The sequence below is a fragment of the Cervus canadensis genome, chromosome 1, assembly GCF_019320065.1.
Source record: "Cervus canadensis isolate Bull #8, Minnesota chromosome 1, ASM1932006v1, whole genome shotgun sequence".
In the NCBI taxonomy this organism is placed as follows: domain Eukaryota; kingdom Metazoa; phylum Chordata; class Mammalia; order Artiodactyla; family Cervidae; genus Cervus; species Cervus canadensis.
This window is the reverse complement of record NC_057386.1, coordinates 17,759,285-17,781,238: the sequence shown is the minus strand read 5'-3', so window position 1 is coordinate 17,781,238 and position 21,954 is coordinate 17,759,285. Positions and strand designations below refer to the sequence as shown.

General features: G+C 44.3%; 2 protein-coding genes and 1 long non-coding RNA gene across 3 annotated transcripts in view; 2 read left to right on the top strand and 1 right to left on the bottom strand.

The window, feature by feature from the left end:
• Positions 1–4,157: 4,157 nt before the first annotated feature.
• On the top strand, positions 4,158–4,670 carry LOC122440349 (reactive oxygen species modulator 1-like). Its single transcript, XM_043466466.1, has one exon. The coding sequence runs from the start codon at positions 4,331–4,333 to the stop codon at positions 4,562–4,564; it is 234 nt and encodes a 77-aa protein (XP_043322401.1). The 5' UTR covers positions 4,158–4,330; the 3' UTR covers positions 4,565–4,670.
• Positions 4,671–5,285: 615 nt separating this feature from the next.
• On the bottom strand, positions 5,286–7,068 carry LOC122440355. The gene is made up of 2 exons (XR_006269092.1): positions 6,931–7,068; positions 5,286–5,648 (listed from the first exon to the last, which is right to left on the bottom strand). It is a non-coding gene; the product is annotated as an uncharacterized LOC122440355 (long non-coding RNA).
• NMT1 (N-myristoyltransferase 1) overlaps positions 6,931–21,954 on the top strand; it is a 29,959-nt gene continuing 14,935 nt past the window's right edge. The window contains exons 1-3 of the mRNA XM_043466383.1: positions 6,931–7,482; positions 18,069–18,177; positions 20,779–20,923. Coding sequence (XP_043322318.1) covers positions 7,352–7,482; positions 18,069–18,177; positions 20,779–20,923 — 385 coding nt within the window. The 5' untranslated portion in view covers positions 6,931–7,351. The remainder of the gene's footprint in view (positions 7,483–18,068; positions 18,178–20,778; positions 20,924–21,954) is intronic.

Genomic DNA, 21,954 nt, shown 5'->3' with positions numbered 1-21,954 from the left:
ACACCTAAGGGTGCTTCACATATAGTTCAGTTCAGTCGCTCAGTCGTGTCTGACTCTTTGTGACCCCATGGGTTGCAGCACACCAGGCTTCCCTGTCCATCACCAACTCCCAAAGCCTACTCAAACTCATGTCCATTGAGTTGGTGATGCCATCCAACCATCTCATTCTTTGTCATCCCCTTCTCCTCCCGCCTTCAATTTCCCCCAGCATCAGGGTCTTTTCAAATGAGTAGGTGGTCCTTGACTCCTACCCTGCCTCCTTCTCCCTCTTTCTAAACTGTATCTCTGCTTTCAGCTTCAAGGCAGGAATCTTGTCCGTCTTCACCACTAGTGTCCTCAGTGCCTGGCCCAGTGTCCAGCTTACTCAGGATCCAATACATTGAAGGATGAAGTAAGCCAACATCTTTCTCTGATCACTCCAGTCCCTGAAACCTTTCTTCTTGAGGTCAGAAGCACAGACTGACATCACCCAAGCAGGATTGCATCTCATGATCAAAGGGGCCATTTGGTCCAAACACCTCTTCAGTGTCTGAATCTCCTCCACATCATCTCTGCTTACTTTACTTGGACAAGTCCAGTGTCAGTGAATGTACTGTCTTTCCAGACAGCTTCATGATGTCTCTGAAATTCAATCTTGGCCATTTTTCCTTAGGTAACATCTCTTCTAATTCACAGGGTCATAGTAAAACAAGTCTAATTCCTATTCTATAGAGCTAATGGTCCAGTCCTCTTCCTGGACTAAACAACTTTCAGATAACCTCACTTTGTGGTTCTCAACCTCTGGCCTACTTCTGTCCCATCAGAAGGATACCCAGAGCACACCGCCCCTACCCCGATCCCCATCAGTAACAATGACTGACCACGGCAGTGATAGAAATAAGATGCCTTCGCCTCCCCCAGGGTATCAAGCTCTTCCTAGGGGCATATTGTTAGGCAATCCCTTCAGGATAATCCTTCCCCCGCCCCCCCCCCCCCCATTCTGCCTTACGGTATTGTGAGCTAGATGTACAAGTGGGGGCTCTAATTAGGCATTTTGTGGTCCAATCTGCCAACAGCAGCTGCATCTCTGCTCTGGGATGAACCTGGAGGAAGGGCTGAAGGGCAGCTTCAGGGGCTTCAACCCAGGAACTTCCTCTGAACTGAAGCTCTGTCTTTGCAGTTTTGAGGTGATGTCATCAAGGACTTTTTCAGCTCAAACACATATGCTCTGTGATTTTGGATGGTGGTAATAAACTTTGAGCAGGCTTGGACTGCTTACACAATCTCACTTCATCCTGATAATGACCTGTATCTCAGTACCCCCATGTCCTTAGCATCTAGCATGACGCCCGGACCACAGAGCTACTTCAAGTTGTTTGGTGCCCTCCGAGTCCAGTAGAGATGACTCCTTTGACTCCTGGGCCTTTGACTCAGTTCTTAAAATTAAACTTACTTTCTGTATATTTATTTTAAATAAATATTAATATGCAATTAACTTCATACCATCCCTCACAAATATCATTAATATTTATTCTTTATTAAATAGCTTAAAAGAAAAAAAAAAGACTTCCCAGATGGGAGATAAAGTCCAAACTCTGAAGATGAGCCTGAAACTCAAGGCTTTCTGTGACCTGGCCCCTAATCATTCCTTCAAACATATGTTCTACCATATGTCTTACCGTATGTTCCCCCTTGGGAAAGGCAAAGGAAGAAGGCAATTTAGTTACTGCACTAGACTTTGCATGAAAACAACAGGTTCAAGTCCAAGCTCATCCTAAGTAGCAGTGAAACTTTGGACAAATCATTGAACTTCTGTTTTTCTCATCATAAAACAGGAATTATAGCAGCCCGGTTTACTGCACAGGGTCAAACAAAACAACTGATGGTAAGGATCAAACGAGACAGTACTGTGTGAGCTCATTTTGTGAGTAATAAAGTGCTTTAGGCATGCGTGGTCACCATACCATGTGTTTCTGCCTCTGCCCCTTGTTTGCAACATTTCCACATCCTGAAGCCCTTGTCCCTTCTTTCTCCTATTCACTCATTTACCCAGTCATACATTAATTAATCCAACAAATATTAATTGAGGGCTTGGACTTCCCTGTGGCTCAATAGTAAAGAATCCCCCTGCGATGCAGGGGACATGGGTTGGATCCCTGGGTTGGGAAAGATCCCCTGGAGTAGGAAATGGCAACCCACTCCAGTATTCTTGCCTGGGAAATCCCACGGACAGAGGAGTCTGGGGGACGACAGTCCATGGAGTTACAAAAGAATCGGACATGACTTGTTAAACAACAACAAAAAACATTTGTGTGCTGGCCCAAATGATAAAGTGAGGAAAATCCAACCTGTTTTGCCTTCATAGAACACAGGGTCTTGTGGGGGAAAAATGGTTGCAAATTGAACAACCACACAAACAAAAGTAAAACTGCAGGGAGACTTCTCTGGTGATTCAGGGGCTAAGACTCGGTGCTTTCAATGCAGGGGGCCTGGTTCAATCCCTGGTCAGGGAACTAGATCCCTTGTGCCACAACTAAGAGTTTGCATGCAGCACTAAAACTTGGTGCAGCCAAATAAGTAATTTTAAAAATTAATAAACTTAAAAAAGTAAAACTACAGCTGTGGCTCCAGCTCAGGAATGGGTCCACAGGGCCCCCCAAAATGATCATGATGGGGGAATCCAGGGCTTAAGTTGCCTCCAAGGCCCAGTTTGAGTCCTGCTTTCTCCAGGAAGCCTTTTCTAACCACCCTGGCCCAGAGGTCTGCAGTGCCTGCCCCATCCCCATCTTCAGTTAACTTATCTATCCAGTTCATTTAATCACACCCAGTCAGGCCTTGTTATTTTGGTTTCAAGTGTGCCTGGTTTTCCGGATTTCACTGGAAGTGCCTTCTGGGCAGGGAATGCTTGGCACTCTCTTAAATCCCAAAGCACCAAGCAGAAGGCTGGGCCCACTGTGGTCCAGGGACCTGGTATTTCAGGGACTGTCACAAGGAGAAAGGATGCCCTTTCTGAGCGTGAGCTCTAGGGGGGACAGGGAGCTGCCAAAGACCATCTCTCCAGTCCCTATTTCACAATCGAGCCCACTAGCCCTGTTTTTCAGAGGAGAAAAGCTCTCTTCCCTAGGAGAGCCAGGATGTTGCCCAGTATGATATTTCTCCAACAAAAATTGCATCATCTTTCTCCCCAGTCAAAATCCTTCTGTGGTTCCCAGTCTTCAGGGTAAAGTCCAAACTGCTCAGCATGGCAGCTGCATCCTTTCCCGGTCTGACTTCTGGCTGCCTCTCTGGTCTCAACTTCCAAAATGCTCCTCACACTCCAAGCTGGCCACATCATTCTCCTTTGTGACACCTCCAAACTTTCTCTTTTGTTATACCTCCACTTTCATACCTTCTGCCTAGGATGTCCACCCAGGCTGTCTGCTTCTGCTACCAAAACTCAGCTCAGCCGTCTTCTCCAGAACCCCTTTCCCCAGGTTAAGGATTCCACCTCTAGGCTCCTGCTACATCCTGTGGCCACCCCTCACCTCTTCTGCACTGTGTTCTACCAGACCAGACACCTACCAACTGATGGAGGGGACCCAAGGAGGGGACTGTGGTGGTCCATCCCTAATTGTCTACCTTCTGCCACAGAGACCGACATGTCAGGACATGAGTGCTCCAAACCACTGGCTAAATGAATCATGAAGGTGACCTGGCTCATGCCTTCCCAGGCCCATCTGAAGAAAGGGATCTCTGATCTGCTGGGAGCACAGCAACGGCCTTGATCTGTGATGGACATCACCAGAAAGTTTTTTTTTTGATCACCAGGAGTGATGCTGACTTTCTGGGAGGGGAAAACACTTTACTGCTATGTGTGCACTGTCTCAGATTAGGACACTGAGGCTCAGAAAGGGTAAGTGACTTGCCTAAGTGACTTGGTGGGTCACAGGCAGAGCCAGGACTTAGAAGCCAGGGAGTTAGAGTCTGGAACCTACTCTTAATGACTATATTCTATTGTCTCCAGTAATAACCCAGAAGGATTAATGGAGGTGTGCACCCTAGGAGTAAATTCCAGAATCTGCAGAGGTTTACAGGGATATCCTTCAGCCATTCTTTGGGGCCTGCTATACCTCACTCACTTGTATGAGGCTCTTGCCAGAATGGGTGGATAGGAAGAGCCAGAAGTGCTAGATGGGAAAATTGTGCCATTTTAGTGTGTTGAGGAGCTCAGAAAGCTGGGGATGTTTACCTCAGAGAAACAGGACCAAGATTTAATTGAAAAATATGTAAAAACTATCTAGAGGATCTCAAGTGCATTCCAGCTTGCGTTCTGTGTAAGACGCAGATCTGAGCAACCGAAGCCACAAGCAAGATGCTGGTGGCCATGGGTCCCTATGGACAGTCCCAGCCAAGCTGCTTCAACTGCATGAAGATGGGCTTCGTGATGGGCTGCTCTGTGGGCATGGCGGCAGGGGCACTCTTCGGGACCTTTTCCTGTCTCAGGATGGGAATGTGGGGTCGGGAGCTGATGGGCAGCATCAGAAAAACCATGATGCAGAGTGACAGCACCTTTGGCACATTCATGGCCATCGGGATGGGCATCTGATGCTAATCAGGGCAGTGGTTGCCCACAACATCCACCCCCTCCCATCAGTTCCATCCCATGTGTACTATAATAAAGCAAGTCTTTGAGTATTCGGAAAAAAAAAAAACTATCCAGAATTACACAGGATTATATGCTTTTTTTTTTCATTTTTCTTTTTTTTCTTTTTTTTTTTCATTTTTAAAATTAATTATTTCTTTTTGGCTGTCCTAGGTCTTTGTTGCAGAGCTCAGGCTTCTCACTGCAGTGGCTTCTCTTGTTGCAGAGCACAGGTTCTAGACTGCTCAGGCTTCAGTAGTTGTGGCACGCAGGCTTAGTTGCTTAGACATTCAAGTAAGCTCAGGCATTGAAGTCACATGTGGCAAAATTCAGTCATTAAATGGACATTAAAAAAAAAGGTGATGGGGACTTCTCTGGTGGTCCAGTGGCTAAGACTCAGCACTCCCAATGCAGGGGGACTGGGTTTGATCCCTGGTCAGGGAACTAGATCCCACATGCTGCAACTAAGAGCCAGTACAACCAAATAAATATAAATTTTTAAAACAAAAGATATTTCTTAAAAAAAATAAAGTTTTTAAAAAGGTGTTGGGAATTCCCTGGTGGTCCAGAGGTTAGGACCTGGTGCTTTCACTGCCAGGGTCAGGTTCAGTCCCTGGTTGGGGAACTAAGAATCTATAAGCCATGTGGTATGGCCAAAAAAAGAAAAAACAAACCAAGTGTCACATATACTCAATTTCTATGTTTTTAAATTTCTTTTTAAAAACATAAAAATTAAAATTTTTACTACAGAGAAGTCATGAATCCTACAAAATCTAAGAATTTAGAAGATTCTAACTTGGATTCCAGAAACTTGGACTCATACTTGCATTCTGAGCTTGGCCACCTCAGTCACATTGCTTGCCTATCTCCCAGAAAAGCTCTCCACTGAGCCAAAATTGCTTGGTTTGCAGTAAAATACCATGCAGAGTGTCTTACTTAAGCTTCAGATTGCAAGAATGACAAGAGGCCACAAACACCAGCACCATCATCCTCCATAATCACTCTTCATGAGTCCCATTTCATTAGCCTTAATTCAGCCTCTGAAAATCTGTAGGAAAAGAAAATATAGGGCTGGGAATTAGAATACCAGAAATGAGTTCTGGTTCAAGGTCTGCAACTAGGTATTGCTATTTTTTAAAATTTTTCCAAGCACAGTTTTCTTCAAGCCTCCATCACAAAGTCACATGAGCTATTATAACTGAAATACTTAGAAAATTTAAATCCATCTAACACATATAAGGCTTTATTATTATCTCTGACCGCCTCCTTTTGCCTGCATTGCATATAAGGCATCATGCTGACCACAGTCTTGGCCCCAGAGAGACAAGAAAGGGTAACAGTTCTCAGCCTGAGCAAGAGTCTGCGTTCCAAAGTCAAATATAAATGATTGCGGGTTACCTGCTGCTTTGGATCATATTAGTAACACTTCTGCTCTTGCCACTGGTATAAGATCAAGCATTGACTATATTTAGCTCTCTTTTGTTTTGCTTTCCTGAATCAGAAGGGAAATACTTCTTCCCGCTCTATTCCTCTTCCCACGCTGAGAGTATCCCAAAGGCAAGATCATTTCCCTTCTTGGCTGGATCATTTCATGCAGCTCTCTGATGATAAGAACTTGTCCTTCCCTCAACATCCACATAACCCAAGCTGAACGGAAAATCTCTAGGAATGGTAACCATGTCTTTGGGCTCTGCCTCAACACTCCGGTGAGATTACTCAACCACAGGGGTGAGACCCAAAGGACTGGAGCATTCAGTCAAGGCTAAAAATAGCTTAAGATGTCAAAATTACCTTCTAATAACTGATTTCCTTGGGTAGATGTATGAGACAATGGGACTTTAGTGGTAAAGAACTTAAGAGAGTTTAAGTCATATCCATATATGTATACTTCTCGCCTCCCCCCGCCCGCCACTCATTAGCTATTAGACTGTCGAATTTACCCACCAACTTTGGGGCCAAGTTTCTTGTCTGTGAAAAAAGGGAACAGTGCCCACCTTCTAGACTTGTTGAGAAGATGGCAGTGAGTAATTGTGGAGGGCTGCTGCGGAGAATGAAAGGGACTCTGTGTGGGTAAGAGCTTCAGGCCAAGAAGGGCTAAGGCCTGACAGAGCAGTCAGATGTCACTGGTCAGGATCAGTGCTCCGCACATCACAATCCACCGCCTTTCATGAGGCCTCGAGCTACCAACGACCAAGGGCCGCCCAGAATCCCGAGCGAGGAAAGGCGGCCAGGAGCAGACCTGGCTTCTTGCAGAAAGGCGCTCCAAGAAAATCCTATGCATTTGGGCTTCCAGTGGGTCGCAGCCGCAGTCCTCAAGGCCTCTTACTTACCTGAGAATGGTAACGGTCCTTAACGGCAGCCAATAACGGCTCAGGCCGGCTGAGGTCAAACCTAGGATTTTGGAGCCCACGCCCAAAACCCTAAACTGCATCGAACTACAACTCCCAGCATGCGATGCGACCGCCCGGGTGGCGAAGCGTGGGCCTCGCCAACCTCGGGCCCTTCTTTCCTCCCGCGCGACAGAACTCCCAGAACTTCCGGATAGGGCTGGCTCCCCACCCACGACCGCCTCCTCTCTTGATTTCTGGGTATTGTAGTCCATCTTGTTCCGGTTTCCCGGGAATAACCTGCTCCTAGCTACAGCTACTTTCGCCACGAAAACTACAAAACCCAGAATATCGCGCAAGTTCCCCTTGTCCAATAGGAACCCCCCATGTAGCGAGGCGCGGAGGCCGGCTCTCGCAACTCAAGATGGCGGACGAGAGTGATACAGCAGTGAAGCCGCCGGCACCTCCGCTGCCGCAGATGATGGAAGGGAATGGAAACGGCCATGAGCACTGCAGCGATTGCGAGAACGAGGAGGACAACAGCTACAACCGGGGGTAACGAGATCCTCGGAGTCCAATTCCCATCCAGTCCGCCACAACCTGGGTCTCTGGGGTGCGGGGAAGTCACCAGGAGCTTAGTGTAGCCCTACCCCCACATTCCTATTGGCTGAGACATTGGAATCCTGTCTGGCGATTGGTTGCTCTCTTTGTCATTTATCAGGGGTGGGTGCTCAGTATGTTAAGGCCCAGAGACATTCAATACTTTTATTATATAAAAGTTCTTCTGTGTAATGTTCCCGTCATGTGGCTCATGCGCGTCCGGGGAAAAGAGCATGTTGGACGATGGCCTTCGATGGCACAACACAGGTCCATCTAACAGTACAGTTCAAAAGGAATGTTACTTACAGTGGTGGTGTGTGAACAACGTGTTTAGCAGTAAACGAATAATAAAACGTTTCACTGCAGTTCAGTTCACCTTCAAGGAGGAAATTCATCAGGCTATACCAACCATAATTATGTTGTAAAAATATCACTACTAGAGAATCCCAAGATATAAACTCACCTTATAAACCCTATGTAATTACTGTATGATATTTTGATGTATATGGTGCCCGCTGCTCCAAATGATCCATAAGTTTCCCGAGCAATATACAATTAGTTCTTTCAGTATCTTTGCTCTATTAACTTTGCGAAGTAGCTTCGAGCTTCAAGAAATTGGGTGATGGTGCTTCCTTGGACAGTTTGGAAGTGGTTTAATACTGCGTCTCCTGTACTTTAGGGTCTTGCTTCCGGGTATTCCTCGGGTAGAAGGAACGCATCAAACGTTTGAGTGTTCAGCTTCCAAATTTCAGCCACACCCGATCATTTCTCTTTCCTCACATTGTTACAGTGGCTGGCGCAGAGGCTCACTCTCCTTATCTATATATGTTTCCTAACGGAAAGTCATGAGAGACTCTTGGATGTATAACTTTGGCTGAGTCTTTGATGGCCTGATTTTCGTAGCCATCTTGTCCTTTGCTGAATCAATCGGTTGGTGGTAGCCCTGGAGGTAAAAGGGTAAGGTTAAGGTCTTTGGATAAACTTTAAAGAGAGATTCTGTTACCTTGAGGTGATGGGAGAACAAAGGATTATTTAAATGGCTTATAAGTGGCTTGTGATGAATGCTTAGGTCAAAAGATCTAGCTTTATGTTCTTCAGTCGGCTTTAAAACCACAAGAAGGTGCAGGGGAAAAGGAAACTTGTTAGATTTGGTTTTTATAGGACTGTGTCCTTTTGCACACAGATCTAATGTAATAAAAAACCTCTAGATTCCTGAGAAAGGAAGAGCTGAAAAAGAGGAACTAGGAACAGGAAGGAGGGAAAGTGGCCCTTCTGAGTAGAGACCCCAGTCACATGTGAGAGTTGTTGAATTCGAGATTCGTTTCAGAAGTGAAAGTACCACATCATCTTTGCTGTGTGTGTAGTTGCTTTTGTTTTCAATGCCAAACTGTTGCCCTGACCAGTGTCTGTAGCTTGTTAGTTGGTTTTATTGCCTATAATCTATGAATCACTTTGCAGGACTGTTTGGCAAAAAGTTCTGTGTTTTATTTAGAGTACAACAAAGTGGTAGCCTTAAAAAACTCTTTGGAAGTGCATGCTTATGGGCTGGATGGACAAATTAAGTTTATTGGTATCCCAAATCTAGAGATCTATATGAGTAAGCTTGGAGGTCGCAGGTGAAAAACAGAGGACCCAGCCTGAAGGGCAGAGTCTAGTTCTGGCACTTGGAATCTGGAATAGACTTGACATTTTTTCCATTAATTGTCAGAGGAAATGGTTTTGGGAAAAAGCTGTGTAGTACAATGGGAAAAGCATAGACTTCGGAATCATTCAAACATGTGTTCAAAGCCTGGTTTGACACTTAATAGTCCTGTGTCCTTGGGAAAGTTACTTAACCTCCACTTGTCCAGATTACATGAGATAACATCTGAAGCAGCCTTCCCCCTTCTATTTCTTCAGATCTTCCCTGTCCTCCCCCCAACCCCCTCCCCCTTACACTATCACATACTATATTTTTTTGTAGCTTTTCTCCTGAGAGGAGTTAAGTAACATTTGTATCCAATACTTGTCTTACCTGACCATGAGGAGTTTCAGAACAGGAATCCTGTCTTTGAGATGGCTGGCAGTTAGTGGGTATTCATGAGTATTTGCTGGATGAATGAATGACATGTTAAGTCTGTAGCCCAGTGTTAGTGCAGGTTCCTTTCTCCTCACTGAGGAGAAGGATATCAGATTTTTCTCACATGTACACTTAATTTTCCCCAAATAAGTCTCATAAGCCTTACTATAGTTACTGCGAAATACCCACAGAAATCAAGAATCCTTCAGTTTTGTCATGGAAGTTTTCCACTGTTTTTTGGCTTTTTGAAATGTTGCTTGTCTTTACTTAATATTATTTTAAATGTGTTCAAAGTGATAGAAGAATCAAAATATCTCCTTTTGATGCTAACAGTTCTAACAGACAATATGCAATAAAAGTTAATGATAGTTCAAACCAACCCTTGTTCTCTTGGACCTTTCAGGATAGGCTCAGTGCTTTACACTGATGAAATGAACTGCGTTCATGCACTGGAATAATAGGGAGTGCATTGGTGCTGGGTCTTATGTCCCTTCTTTATGTATTTTAGTTCTTGATTTTTCTAGTCGTGAGTTTTTTTCTTCCATAATTAAACATTTGGCGGGTATAAATTTCATGTATACATAAAAGCACACACATGTTCACAAGCATACATCTTTAGTATAGATGTGTGCATGTGAGTGTGTGTGTATCTCTTTATAGTTTTTCTATTTTTTAAAAAATCCACTCAACTGAGGAAAGAAAGGAGGGTAGCATTACCCCCAGCCCAATCCCGCCCCCCCCCCCCACCCCCGCCCAGTTACCTGGCATAAGTTTCCTTGAGCAGTTAATTGAGCGGAGAGTCAGGCTAAAATAATCTTTATACTACATCCCCTGCGGGTCATGATTCATCTATAGTATTTAATTTGCTTGCTTGTTTTTAGTAAGAGATTTATCACTGAAGAATAAACCTTATCAGCTGGCAGTAGATTTTAATTGTGAGATAAAGTTTATTTGGATGCTTTGGAATGGGAAAGAATTTTTACACTGTTTTGCTGTTAGGATTCTGTTGGAATTTATTTTGCAATGTTGTTAATACCACTGAGATGCTGGGAAGTCATTGGTCAAGAACACTTTGATCAGGGATGTCTGTTTCCCATTCTGTTTTCTTACTCCATGGGGACAGGTTAAAATGGGTTCTTATGAGTTTTTCTTAACTTCCTGATGATGCGATATTATTCCTTATGAAGAAACTTAAGAGAAAAGAAAGGTCGTTTTGAATGGAATTCCATAAAGCTATCCTTACTTGCTTCTGTTTTATTCTTCAGCTTCTCCAAGAGTGGCTCTTTCCATGTTTATTTGATGGCTTATAGCTGTATCTGGTCCTTAGAAGGAAGAAATCTTTTTAGTTCCTTTTTCTTAATTTCTCCCTTCAGCTTTTGGTTCTTCAAAACTAGATCAAAGCAGAAATGAAAAGAGAAGCCTCATCACTGATATCAAATAAGTGTTCTAATTTTATTTCCCAATTAAGTGGCAATTAAAAAGAAACTAATCAAGAGCTGCTTCAAAGAGAAAAGACTGGAAAGCAGAAGAAATGAAAAGTAAATGAGAGCCTATTTCTGGGAGATTGCTGCTCATGGCAAAGCAGTTTTGCTGATTTTTCACATTGTTTGACTAATGTGCTCACTCTAAAATGTCCCAGCTTTACTAAGTCTGCCCTTAACCCTTTCCCTGCAGAATCCGTAAGTTTGGGGACCACAGATTCAGTAACTTTAGGAGGTGGCTGCTTCAGCTCTTCCTCTTTAACCTTTTGTCTGAAATCTCTGCCCTACAAGCCTCTCTTCCAGCTCCCCAAGGACGAGGCACTCTTGTGACCGTTGCATGTAACGCCCACAAAATACGGTGTTGTCTGTTAAAAGCACCAAAGCAAAAACAAAACTAATATTCTTCAACAGGGTCAGTACTTGCTGCAGACATTTTTCCTCTGCTGCTGTCTTTGAGAGAGCGCTAAGGAGGCTTCACTATTGTTAAGTGGTCAGTAAATGTTATATATTGCTGACGTGACTGTGCGCTGAACCCTGTGCTAGAGCCCTTTACGTGGATTATCTCGTGTGGACTTCACTAATGAAGACTGATTTAGCTTTTGTAATGAGGCTTGGGATTTGCCAATCCACCTCTCCCTTTGACACCCAGGAGGATCCATTCTGAACTTGCTGGATTTCTTGTCCTTACTTGCATTGACTCCTTCCTCCGGACTCTGCAGCAGTGTGCGTTCTGTCTTTGAATGTGTTCAGTAACCCATGGACTTCCCCAAACTAGGGAATCAGTGAGTGATGGAGGTGGCTGGCTCCTTTAAATTGTCCTTGATAGACTGGTATCTTTTTCGGAGTTCATTCCGATGTGTGAAATTGCTGCCAGCATTGAGTCCCTACCCAGAAAATTACTGAAATGGTCTCTGAACTGCATCTTATTTGACCTTGGAGTTGCCAGGTTACAGTCTAGCTCACCAAACCAACCCACAGAGTATGTAGAATTTACATTTCCATCTCATTCCCATTTCGAACTATTTAGTGTATCAGAACTCTTGTGACCCCTGAAAATACCAGCTTTCCTTCACGGCAGGATTGGCTGGTTCACCCTCAAAACTCTGACTAACCCAGGGAGGGCAGAGGATGTCAGTAAAAACAATCTTTGATAATCCTTTCCCATCCTGCTGTTCTTTTCACAGGCCTCCTGGGCACCTTGATGGCAGTAGTAAAGAGTTTTTATTTTTACGATCATTTAGGACTCAAAGGCAGTTTTTTGTGAGTGACTGACGGTGGGAGCTTGCAAAGTCTGGGGGATGGCATTAGGTGATTCTGCAGCCTCAGCAGTTCAGAGGATCGGCAGCAGTACTGATCCACACCATGTGATTTCCACCTGTGCCCCTTGTAAATGCCACCACGTTCACCTGGGTTTGGGTCTTCTGAATACGCTACCAATCGGCTTGCTGGTGAATCACACCTCAGGAGTAAATGGATTTGCAGAAGGGGAGTTTACTGGGAGTCCAGTAGTTAGGACTCAGCGCTTTCACTGCTGTGGCCCTGGATACAACCCCTGGTTGGGGTACTCAGGTCCTGCAAGCTGCTCTGTGGCCAAAACATAGAAAAAAATTGATTTGCAGAAGAATTTCCTACAAGTGGCATCAAAAGGATGTTAGAGGCTAGTTATTTATTTAGTAAGGTTCTCTGGAAATTTTTAATTTGAGCCTAAAAAATTAACTTCTAGCTTAATTCTACTTCTAGGAGGTAGAAAACAGGTAACTGAAAGTTGTGAATTTCCTTTTCTGAACTCTTTTTTTTGTTCTTTAGATCTCATAATCAAACCTAAACCCATGGTCTGTGTTTCAGACATTGGAACCACTGGAAATGGTTAAAATGGAGCTTTTTTGTTTTAACTCTTGTAGGAATAGAACAGGTCCTAAGGAGGGAGGAGACAATAAGAGAGTTGAAAATTGAATGAGAAATTTGATCATTTAAAATCTCAAACAGTGGCTCAAAAGAGCCCCGCATCGCTACCACTCTCTTGCAACATTAGCGCAGCTGTCCTCTGAAAATATTGCTGAAGATGTTTTGTTGCCCCTCTTTTGGGCTGTAGCTTCTCAGGGTTTTATTTTAGTCTATTACGCCTGGAAAGCATCAGTCAAGCATGTATTTGGTGAACTCTCAGTTGTGTGCTCAGCATAACTAGGGAGGCTGTGAGAAACAGCTGTGTAACATGGGGTCCCTAGACTCAGGAAAAATTTTTTTATCTCATTGGGAAGCCAGGCAACAACCCATTATTATATGTGAAACATTAAATTGTACGGGAGATCGTAACCTTAAAAGAGACAGACCTCAAGGAGCATTGGAGCTGGAGTAGTCGGAGGAGGCTTCCTGGATAAAACGTGGCTCACTCTCCTTCTTGCCTTTAGTATCTGCTCATCTGTCACACAGAAATTTATTTTAGGGCTTTTGAAGATTCTCAGATAAATTCTCACAGGGAATGAGACTTTAGTGTTTGGGAGTAGAGTGGGCCAGGTGCTTAGATTGGTGACTTGTCCCTGGGTTCCAGTCAGTTCATTGATGCATCACGTCCCTGGGCCTTGGTTTCCTCTTCTGTAAACAACAGATTAAGCCCGATGGCCCTGAGAGCTCCTTCCAGCCCCAGTGGTTTAGCTTCCATGATAACAGCTTTCTGTCCCACAGCCCCGCACCTTTGCGTGGACTTTGGCATCAGCAGGATTAAGAGGAGGCCCAAGTCGTGGACCCACCCTGCTCCTGTTGTTTAGAGCTTCACTGCTGTTCTTCTTGTCAGCTTGCCCTTCCCTCCCACCTCGCTCACACTCTGATGCTGTGTTCTGCTTCTAGAAATAAGTACTGAGGTTCCTTTTCCATCTCCTCCCCCGCCCTGACTTTCTTCCAGAGCATCCATAGGATTTCTTACTTGTTTGAACTTAGAATATTTTGACCTTCCTTTAAAAATGACATTTCATGATTGCTTTTCTTCCTTGTTCCTGGTTTTGTCATTCTGTTCATTCATCCTGTACTTGCTAGCTTGGTCGTTAATGACTTGAGTTGATCAGCTTTACTTTCGAATGTACGTTCCAAAATTTTTATGTGAACTGCTGTCTCCTTTTCCATTGCAGGCAAACAGCCCCTTCTCCAAAAAAAAAAAAAAAAAAAAAAGAGCTGGCAAGTTTCACTAATTCTCTGCTCATTCTTTTGGAACCAAATGAACCAAAGGTAGACTTTGATTTGCCGTATTCCAAGGCGCTAGCCCATCCCTTTGAAGTATGTTCAGATGACTGACAGGTTTAGTAAGATCTTTGAGAGATTTTTTGTTTTCATTTGCAGAGTGCCAGCATGCCCAGGGATACCCACCCAGTGGGGATGGACTCCAGGTCCCTTTAAAAATGAAGCCAAATTCTTTTGCGGAGGACCAGCCTTGCTTCCATGGGGTCCTTTGGTTTCGTTCTTCCTAAATCCGACTTGAACCCATCCTTCTGTGAAATGGTGTTGGCTTCCTAAGATGCTTCCTAAGAAGCTACCCCTAATACTTCCTAAGACCTACTCTCAAAACCTCTGAGCTTGTTTGGTTTCTTATGGATAATTAAAGTTACTGTAATCACCTAGAAAGCTCACCCTCCTGGGCTCCTTGGAAGTCTCTTCTCTGAGTCACTTGTCTTCCTGTTTGGCTTGTTAACTGAGAGACGGTGATGAGCTCATGATGTTCTTATGAAGGTGGCTCAGTACCTGGTCGCTCAGTGACTGACTTTTCTTTTAAACTTCCCTTTGTTCTTCAAGTGTCTCCTCTCTGTGTTCTTCATGTACAGGTTGAGACAGGATTGTTGCTCAGTAACTGCATGTGCAGATTCAAGCCAATACAAGGAAAATGAAATTAGCTCTCTGGTTTTAGTTTAGGTCTTGGAGTTTGCCAGGCACTTGTATTAGTAATGCGTAAAACAGAACAAGAGTTCAGCCCAAGGTCCTTCCCCAGAAATGGGGTCTGTGAAGAGATGGCTGCTTCCACTGGACAGCAAGAACAAAAGCAGGAAGGGAACTTTTTAGGGGTTTCGCCCACGTGAAAAGATGTCTACAGTTGGAGGAAGTAATTTCTTCTATTTTCCTTATGTGAAATTGTGTTTAGTAAGTGTCCAGCTGGTTAATATGCAGCAGTTCTTCACTTTAACCTTTTTGATGCTTTTTTTTCCATAAAAAACAATTCTTACGGTAATTCACTTACAGGGACCAGAGAATTCATTCCATAAGCTGAAATGAGTAAGGACTTATATCAGCAATGTATATTGGTATCAGCAATGGAACCCTGCTTTGTCTCCTACCATCAACCAGCTTTTAAACCTTAGAATCCTGAGACTGAAGTGAGAATGTCTCTGGAATCAGAAAACCACAGTAGAGTTGTCACAGACTGCAAACAGGCCTGTGCAAGATATCAAAATTGAGATAATAAGAGGAAAACTTTTATCTTCAGTTTGTAAATGGCTTCAGAGTTCCTGTTCTTTGCCATGGCCTTGGGCGTTTGGTTGAGCTGCTAGTTTTAAGGAGCTCGGCTTATCCCCCACTCAGTGGTATCAGCTTTCCTTCTGTGGTGTGCCTTCTGGGTCCCATGATACGATACCTGGGAAGTGCATTTGCCTCTGCACCTCATGACCTTACGCTGGGAGTACGGTGACCTCCAGCCTTGATGTGATCTCTCTGACTTCAGTCCTTCTGCACCAGGGGCCTGATGAGAGGCCTGGCCCCACGGTGCAGGCACACTCATTCCAGAGCAGGGGTGGTGAGGGTGGAAGAGCTAGATGGGAACTGAATGTGAGGGGCCACAGGGAAAGCTGGGTCGGATACCTTCTAGAGTAAGAAGCCACTGTCACCGTAGACTTTCAAGCATGGGAGGGACTGGTGGAAAGCCATTTTCACAGAGACGAGTCCCTCTGCTGAGTTTAGGATAAGGCAGAGCAGATGTGAGGTCAGGGAGATCCAGGAAAGGCTGGGGATTACTTTAGTCCAAGTGTAAGGTTGTGAAGTGTGGATGCGAGTGCTTCCAGCCAGGACTAGGAAGACAGAAATCTGAAGACCTTCTACAACAGGAAATGGCAGCACGTTGCCTGCTCCCTGCACCACATACTAGGAGATGAGAGTTAATATTCGTAATAACCCCCAGGCACTTTAAGACCATGAAGCCTTTCTGAATTATAAAATAAAGCTTAAATAGTACTTACCACAGTGGTATATAAAATGTATTTTGTACTATTTTAATTCTTTGAAAATTGGTTATCTAGCCTATACAGCTAAAACAATACCTGCACTTAGCTGATCTGCAGAGTAGGGTTTACGGTACCTTTTGATTGGACTCCTAATTTTGACTTTCTTAAAAAAAATTTTTTTTGGCTGTGCTGGGTCCTCGTTGCCGTTCAGACTTTTCTCTGGCAAGCAGGGCTTGCTCTGTAGTGGCGGTGTGCCGGCTTCCCATTGCAGTGACCTCTCGTTGCAGAGCACGGGCTCTAGAGTCCCGGGGCTTCATTGTTTGCAGCGGGCGAGCTCAATAGTTGTGGCCCCTGGGGCTCCAGAGCACAGGCTGAATAGTGGTGGTGCGCGGTCTTAGCTACTCCGAGGCGTGTGGGATCTTCCTGGACCAGGGATTGAATCTGTCTGTCTTGCATTGGCAGGTGGACTCATTACCACTGAGCCACCAGAGAAGCCGTTTATTTTAACTTATTTAATGGAAAATTTCCAGAGAGAATGGCTGCGTGATAGCCCGGCATTACTCCTAGTCTGACAGTGCCAAAATCACTGAAAACATGGCAGGAACTTAATTTTGACAGTGATTAGGAAAGCAGGCTTCAAAGTGAACCTTAAAATTCATCAATAAAATGAAGGAAACCCAGTATCAAAGCTAATATCCAAAACTCAACAAGAATTGGGAGAAAGCATTTGGGAGCAAATAAATGAAAAAAGATGTTAGCAAAACACAGTGTAATATGTGATTTGTGTCTCAGTAGAAATGTTGAAAGATGATACAGAGAACAATTTTTTAAAAGCCTGTAGAAAACGGTTAAATGTGGCTAAGAAATTGTTTTTGCTTCCTTCGTTGGGTGAGTCATGCAGAAGGAAAGCAGCAGGAGGAAATCCCCGTTGCTGTGGTTCACACGCACACACATGTTGCATGTGTAAATCTCTTCTGAGCAGGGCTGGCTGGGTGTTCATTGTTGTTGTTTTCCCAGGATTCCTAGTGCTGGGTTTTGCCGGTGGGGGTCACCCAGTCAAGCCAGCTGACAGTTGTCCTCTATCCTACAGGCCTGATTTAGGCATTTCTCATGATGGCTTGACTGTTTTGGACACAGATCACAGCAACATTAAGCTGCCCTTTTCCTTGCTCCTTCCTCCCTTCCAGAGCTGCCTTGTGTCTTAGGTTCAGCTGGTGCAGCTCAGAGAACCCAATGCAGCAGGATGGGGGAAGTGGAAGTGAGGAAGAGTTTCCAAAAGATCGCTTTGGGCTGCCATCCCTTTAAATTCTGGACTCTAAGGAAGAGTTGGTAACATGAATGCCCTGTTAACAATTACATTTACCTTTGATGCGAGCAACCTGGCAATCTAAAGGAAATGAACCACTGGAATTCCCTGGTGGTCCAGGGTTAGGACTCCAACAGTTTCGCTGCTGAGGGCCCAGGTTCCATTCTTGGTCATGGAGATAGGATCCTTCAAGTCAACAGCGCAGCCAAAAAAATAAAGAAAATAAACCACATAAAATAAAAGCAAGAACAGAAGAGGTCCTTTCAAACAAATAGGCTGTTCTTTGCACATGGCTCCCTCCCTGGTGGGAGTGGAGAGGAGAGCTGTGTCCGCTGGCATTCTCCAAATGCCCCTTCTGGGGCCTGGATTCTCTGGTCTGCTTCTGAAGCCCACAGGCTTGATTAAGAAAGGTCTGGTTCCACAGAAAGCTTCTTTGTCAGTGCAGCTCAAAACAGATGATTTTTTTAAAAGCCTGCATCAGTATTTACTTTGTCTTACAGTGGTTTGAGTCCAGCCAATGACACTGGAGCCAAAAAGAAGAAAAAGAAACAAAAAAAGAAGAAAGAGAAAGGCAGCGAGACAGATTCAGCCCAGGATCAGCCTGTGAAGGTAACAAGGAGGCTCTGTTTTCTTGGGCCTGAGAGTTGCTTTTTCAGAAGAGAGCGCTTTGGGATAGATGCATGGGAACAATGTAATAGATTGCCAGTCTCCACTGGTATTACTTCAAGATGGAGGGGTAGGCTCCCCCTGCTGCCCTAGACCTAGGTGATGAAACTGCTGGTCTACCTTGAAAGGCACAGCAGGTTAGACGTTGACCCCCAAGCACAGTGCCCCCTCAGAATTTAGGTGTGTAACTGCATGTGGTACTGTGCTAGTGCTGGAGAGGATTCCCTCACGACAGCCCCGCGTGGCCCAGAGTAGCGGCTCTTGGCCTTGCCTTTCTCCCGTCCCCACCACTATGCAAATGAAGGTCTGTTCCTTTTAAGGCAGACCTTTATGTTTCTCAAGCATTCTCTTGATGCCATCGTCACAGTACTGAGACCCCCACAGAGCCCATTTCTGAGTTCCATAGGTGAGAACCACGGGCCTAAAGCTTACGTCTAAGACTGACACACAGACACGAAACAGAAGTGTGGGTAAGGATTGTTTTGTTTCGTAAATAAAACAAAATTAAGAAAAGAAAACCTTTTAGGTTTTCCCTGGTGGTCCAGTGGGTAAGACTCTGAGCTCCTAATGCAGGAGGCATGGGTTTGATCCCTGGTCAGGAACTAAGATCCCATATGCCACACACGGTCTGGTCTTAAGACATTAAATAAAGAAATAAAGATTAACGTTTCTTTAAAAAAAAAAGAAAACCTTTTATTTCAGATAAGTGCTATCCTCTTCAAAGCAGGTCCTGGAGGAAGCTCAAAACAGATCCATAATTCCTCTTTTAGAATTACTTAAGTTTACAAGCCTCACAAAAAATCTAGTCTCATCAGTATACCCACACTTTGCTTTATGTCTCAAAAGTTATACTCTACCTCATATCTCCCACCTTATTGAGATGTGACTTCAAGCAGTTTTTTTTAATATTTTCAATACCAAACCCACTATGAAAAAAAAAAGTCACCATTGTTGACCACCATGTTGGCTAGCTCGGTTCTTGCCAGGCACATCGTTTAAATTAACGAGGTGCCTTCAACTTCTCTACATGGTAGGTGGGAGTCTTCTCATGTTAAAGATGAGAGGAAGTGGTTTACCCAGGTCTTTCAGTCAGGAATCCAAGCCCAAGCCCTACTTCCGCTTCAGGGATTCTTGTTTGTTTCTTTCTCTGGGGGTGGGTGTTTGGATGACTCTGGTGGGGGTTTGAACTCAAACCTTTATCAAAATGGTTCACTTCGAAATTAGAAAATAGCAGCAAAACACCATTTGCATAGCCCTTCTGTTTTTCTCTTTATGAGAATGATGCCATACATTATAGGGAATGTAGGAAAAAACCTAGCAACAAGAACAAAATGAAAATCACTTAAGACTTCTGCCTTCCAGGAATGAGCAATATAAATATGTTGGTTTGTAGTCTCCCATTCCTTTACAATTTAAATGAAAAAAAGAAGTAGTAAAGTATTAGAGGAACCTAAAGGTATTTATTTGTAGAATCTGAAACCAGACATAAGATCCAGAAGCCATAAAAGAAAAAGTGACAACTATCAAACTTCTCTGAAAAAGTCAAAAGATAACAAAGTGGGCAGTTATTTACACTACATAAGTCAGTCAGTTTAGAATAAATAAGCAGGCCATTCACAAAGAAATAGGTTTTTATATGAAAAGATGGTTCAACTTACAATGAAAATTAAAGCAACTATTTCCCCCCCCAGATTGGCAGAATTTAAGATTTGGTAAATCTAATGATACGAGTCTTGAGAAACATACTCTCATACACTGTTCGTTGTTTTATTAATTGATATTCTCTTCTTAAAGAGTAAGTTGATAATACATGTAATCTCAAACATACATCCCCTTTGACCCAGCAGTCTTCCTTTCTTAAACTTTATCCTGCAGAAGGACCTATTCGGTGAGCAAAAATAGATGCAGAAGAAAGTTCATTACAACACTGTCTGTAAAACTGAAGACCAAAATCACCAAATGCCCAGTGGTAGGAGGTTGGCCAGATACATTGAGGTCTGTGCTCATAGGGGAATCAGTTGTTGAATGGGCAGGTCCACGTGACCCCCTGGAATGGTCTGTAAGATACAGTGTTTAAAGAAGGTCAGTCAGTAAAATAATACTGTGCCATTCAGTTTGAGTTTTTGAAAATAGTGTGTGTGTTTGGAACTTGCATGCAGAAAAGTCTGAGATTATATTTACCTTTTCCCACCCTACGTCCCAAATTTAAGACTGTTGATGACAAGGGTTATATTTGAGGGACAGGACTGTTGGGTTTTTTACCTTCTGTGTATATTTACATCGCCACATTGTTTGAAATTTTACACTAAGCCAGGTTTTGCCGTCAAACATCATAAGACTAAGAAGAGGAGAAACCCTGTGGGAAGCACCCACCCACCACACGGCTCATCATCAACCACTCTCTCCAGTCGTCCTACAGCAGTTGACCTCTGAGACGCCACACCCCTTCTTTGAATTGTACCCCCTTAACTCCTGAACTTGAATGAATCAAAAATGCTTATTAACATAATGGGCCTTTTCTCTCCCCAACTTTGTCTTGTTCAGATGAACTCTTTGCCAGCAGAGAGGATCCAGGAAATACAGAAGGCTATTGAACTTTTTTCAGTGGGTCAGGGACCTGCAAAAACCATGGAGGAGGCTAGCAAACGAAGCTACCAGTTCTGGGACACGCAACCCGTCCCCAAACTGGGTATGTATGTGCCTTCTTCCCGAGGAGAGGGCATGGGATGCGCCTGAACCATGCTGAGAGTTCCACGCGGGATTTGGGAGGGAGGACGAGAGAGTCCTGTTGTTCCTTGGTGGCCATTTTTAGAGCGTAATCTTACAATGCCGTTCAGAAAAGACTGTTGTTCAGGGACTTTATCATTTCACAGTAGCCCATATGGAGAACAAACAATGGTCCTTTTAGCCCGTCATCATCCAGAATAAATCTGCAAAGAAAGACAGTGTCTAGGCACATGATGAGTGGGGACGTGTGCCCATGTATGTATTGTTTCACACTGAGTTTATAGAGAAACTGTCTTGTACATCTGGACAAGTGTTTAATCCGGAATGGGCCAGTCCCCCACCTCTTCCCTTTGTCCCTCAGACAGTGTGTGCTGTGCTGACTGCAAGGTGACTTGACATTTTGATTAACGGTTATGGTTTAACACCTGGACTACCGTATACAGGTTTGGTTGGCACCTCTTCAAAAAGCTATGATGAACTCTCAGAGGGGTGGGACGGGCAGAAAATGAGAGCATTCCAGAAGGGACTGGTCGTAGCAGGTTAGAGATGCCTGCTGACACCCAGCCACAGCTCGCCTCCATGGTGACTGCAGAGGGCCTTATTGCCAGGAAGTTTCTGTAGTGGTTGCATCATGATTTTGGACCCATCGGTAGCCCAATTTCTGTTTTCTGTGTGACTGGGAAAGTACGTGTGTTTAAAAAAAAAAGAAAAGTAAGTATGAACCACAAACGTAGGTGACCTTCAGGCTGTCCGTGTTACCACTCCCCTCCAGAGACACGGTGAAAGCTGACTGTGTGTGGTGGGGAGGGGCCGAGGGCAGAGCGGAAGGCTGGTGAGGGGAGGGGGCATCTGTGCCCTAGGAGAGTCGTCTACTCCAGAGCGTGCCCCTCGGAACAGCAGGGTGGGCGGGCATTGCTGAAGAGCCGGTAGACACACAGACACTCAGGCCCTAGGCCTGCAGAATCAGAACCTGCAGGGGGTTTGCATCCACTT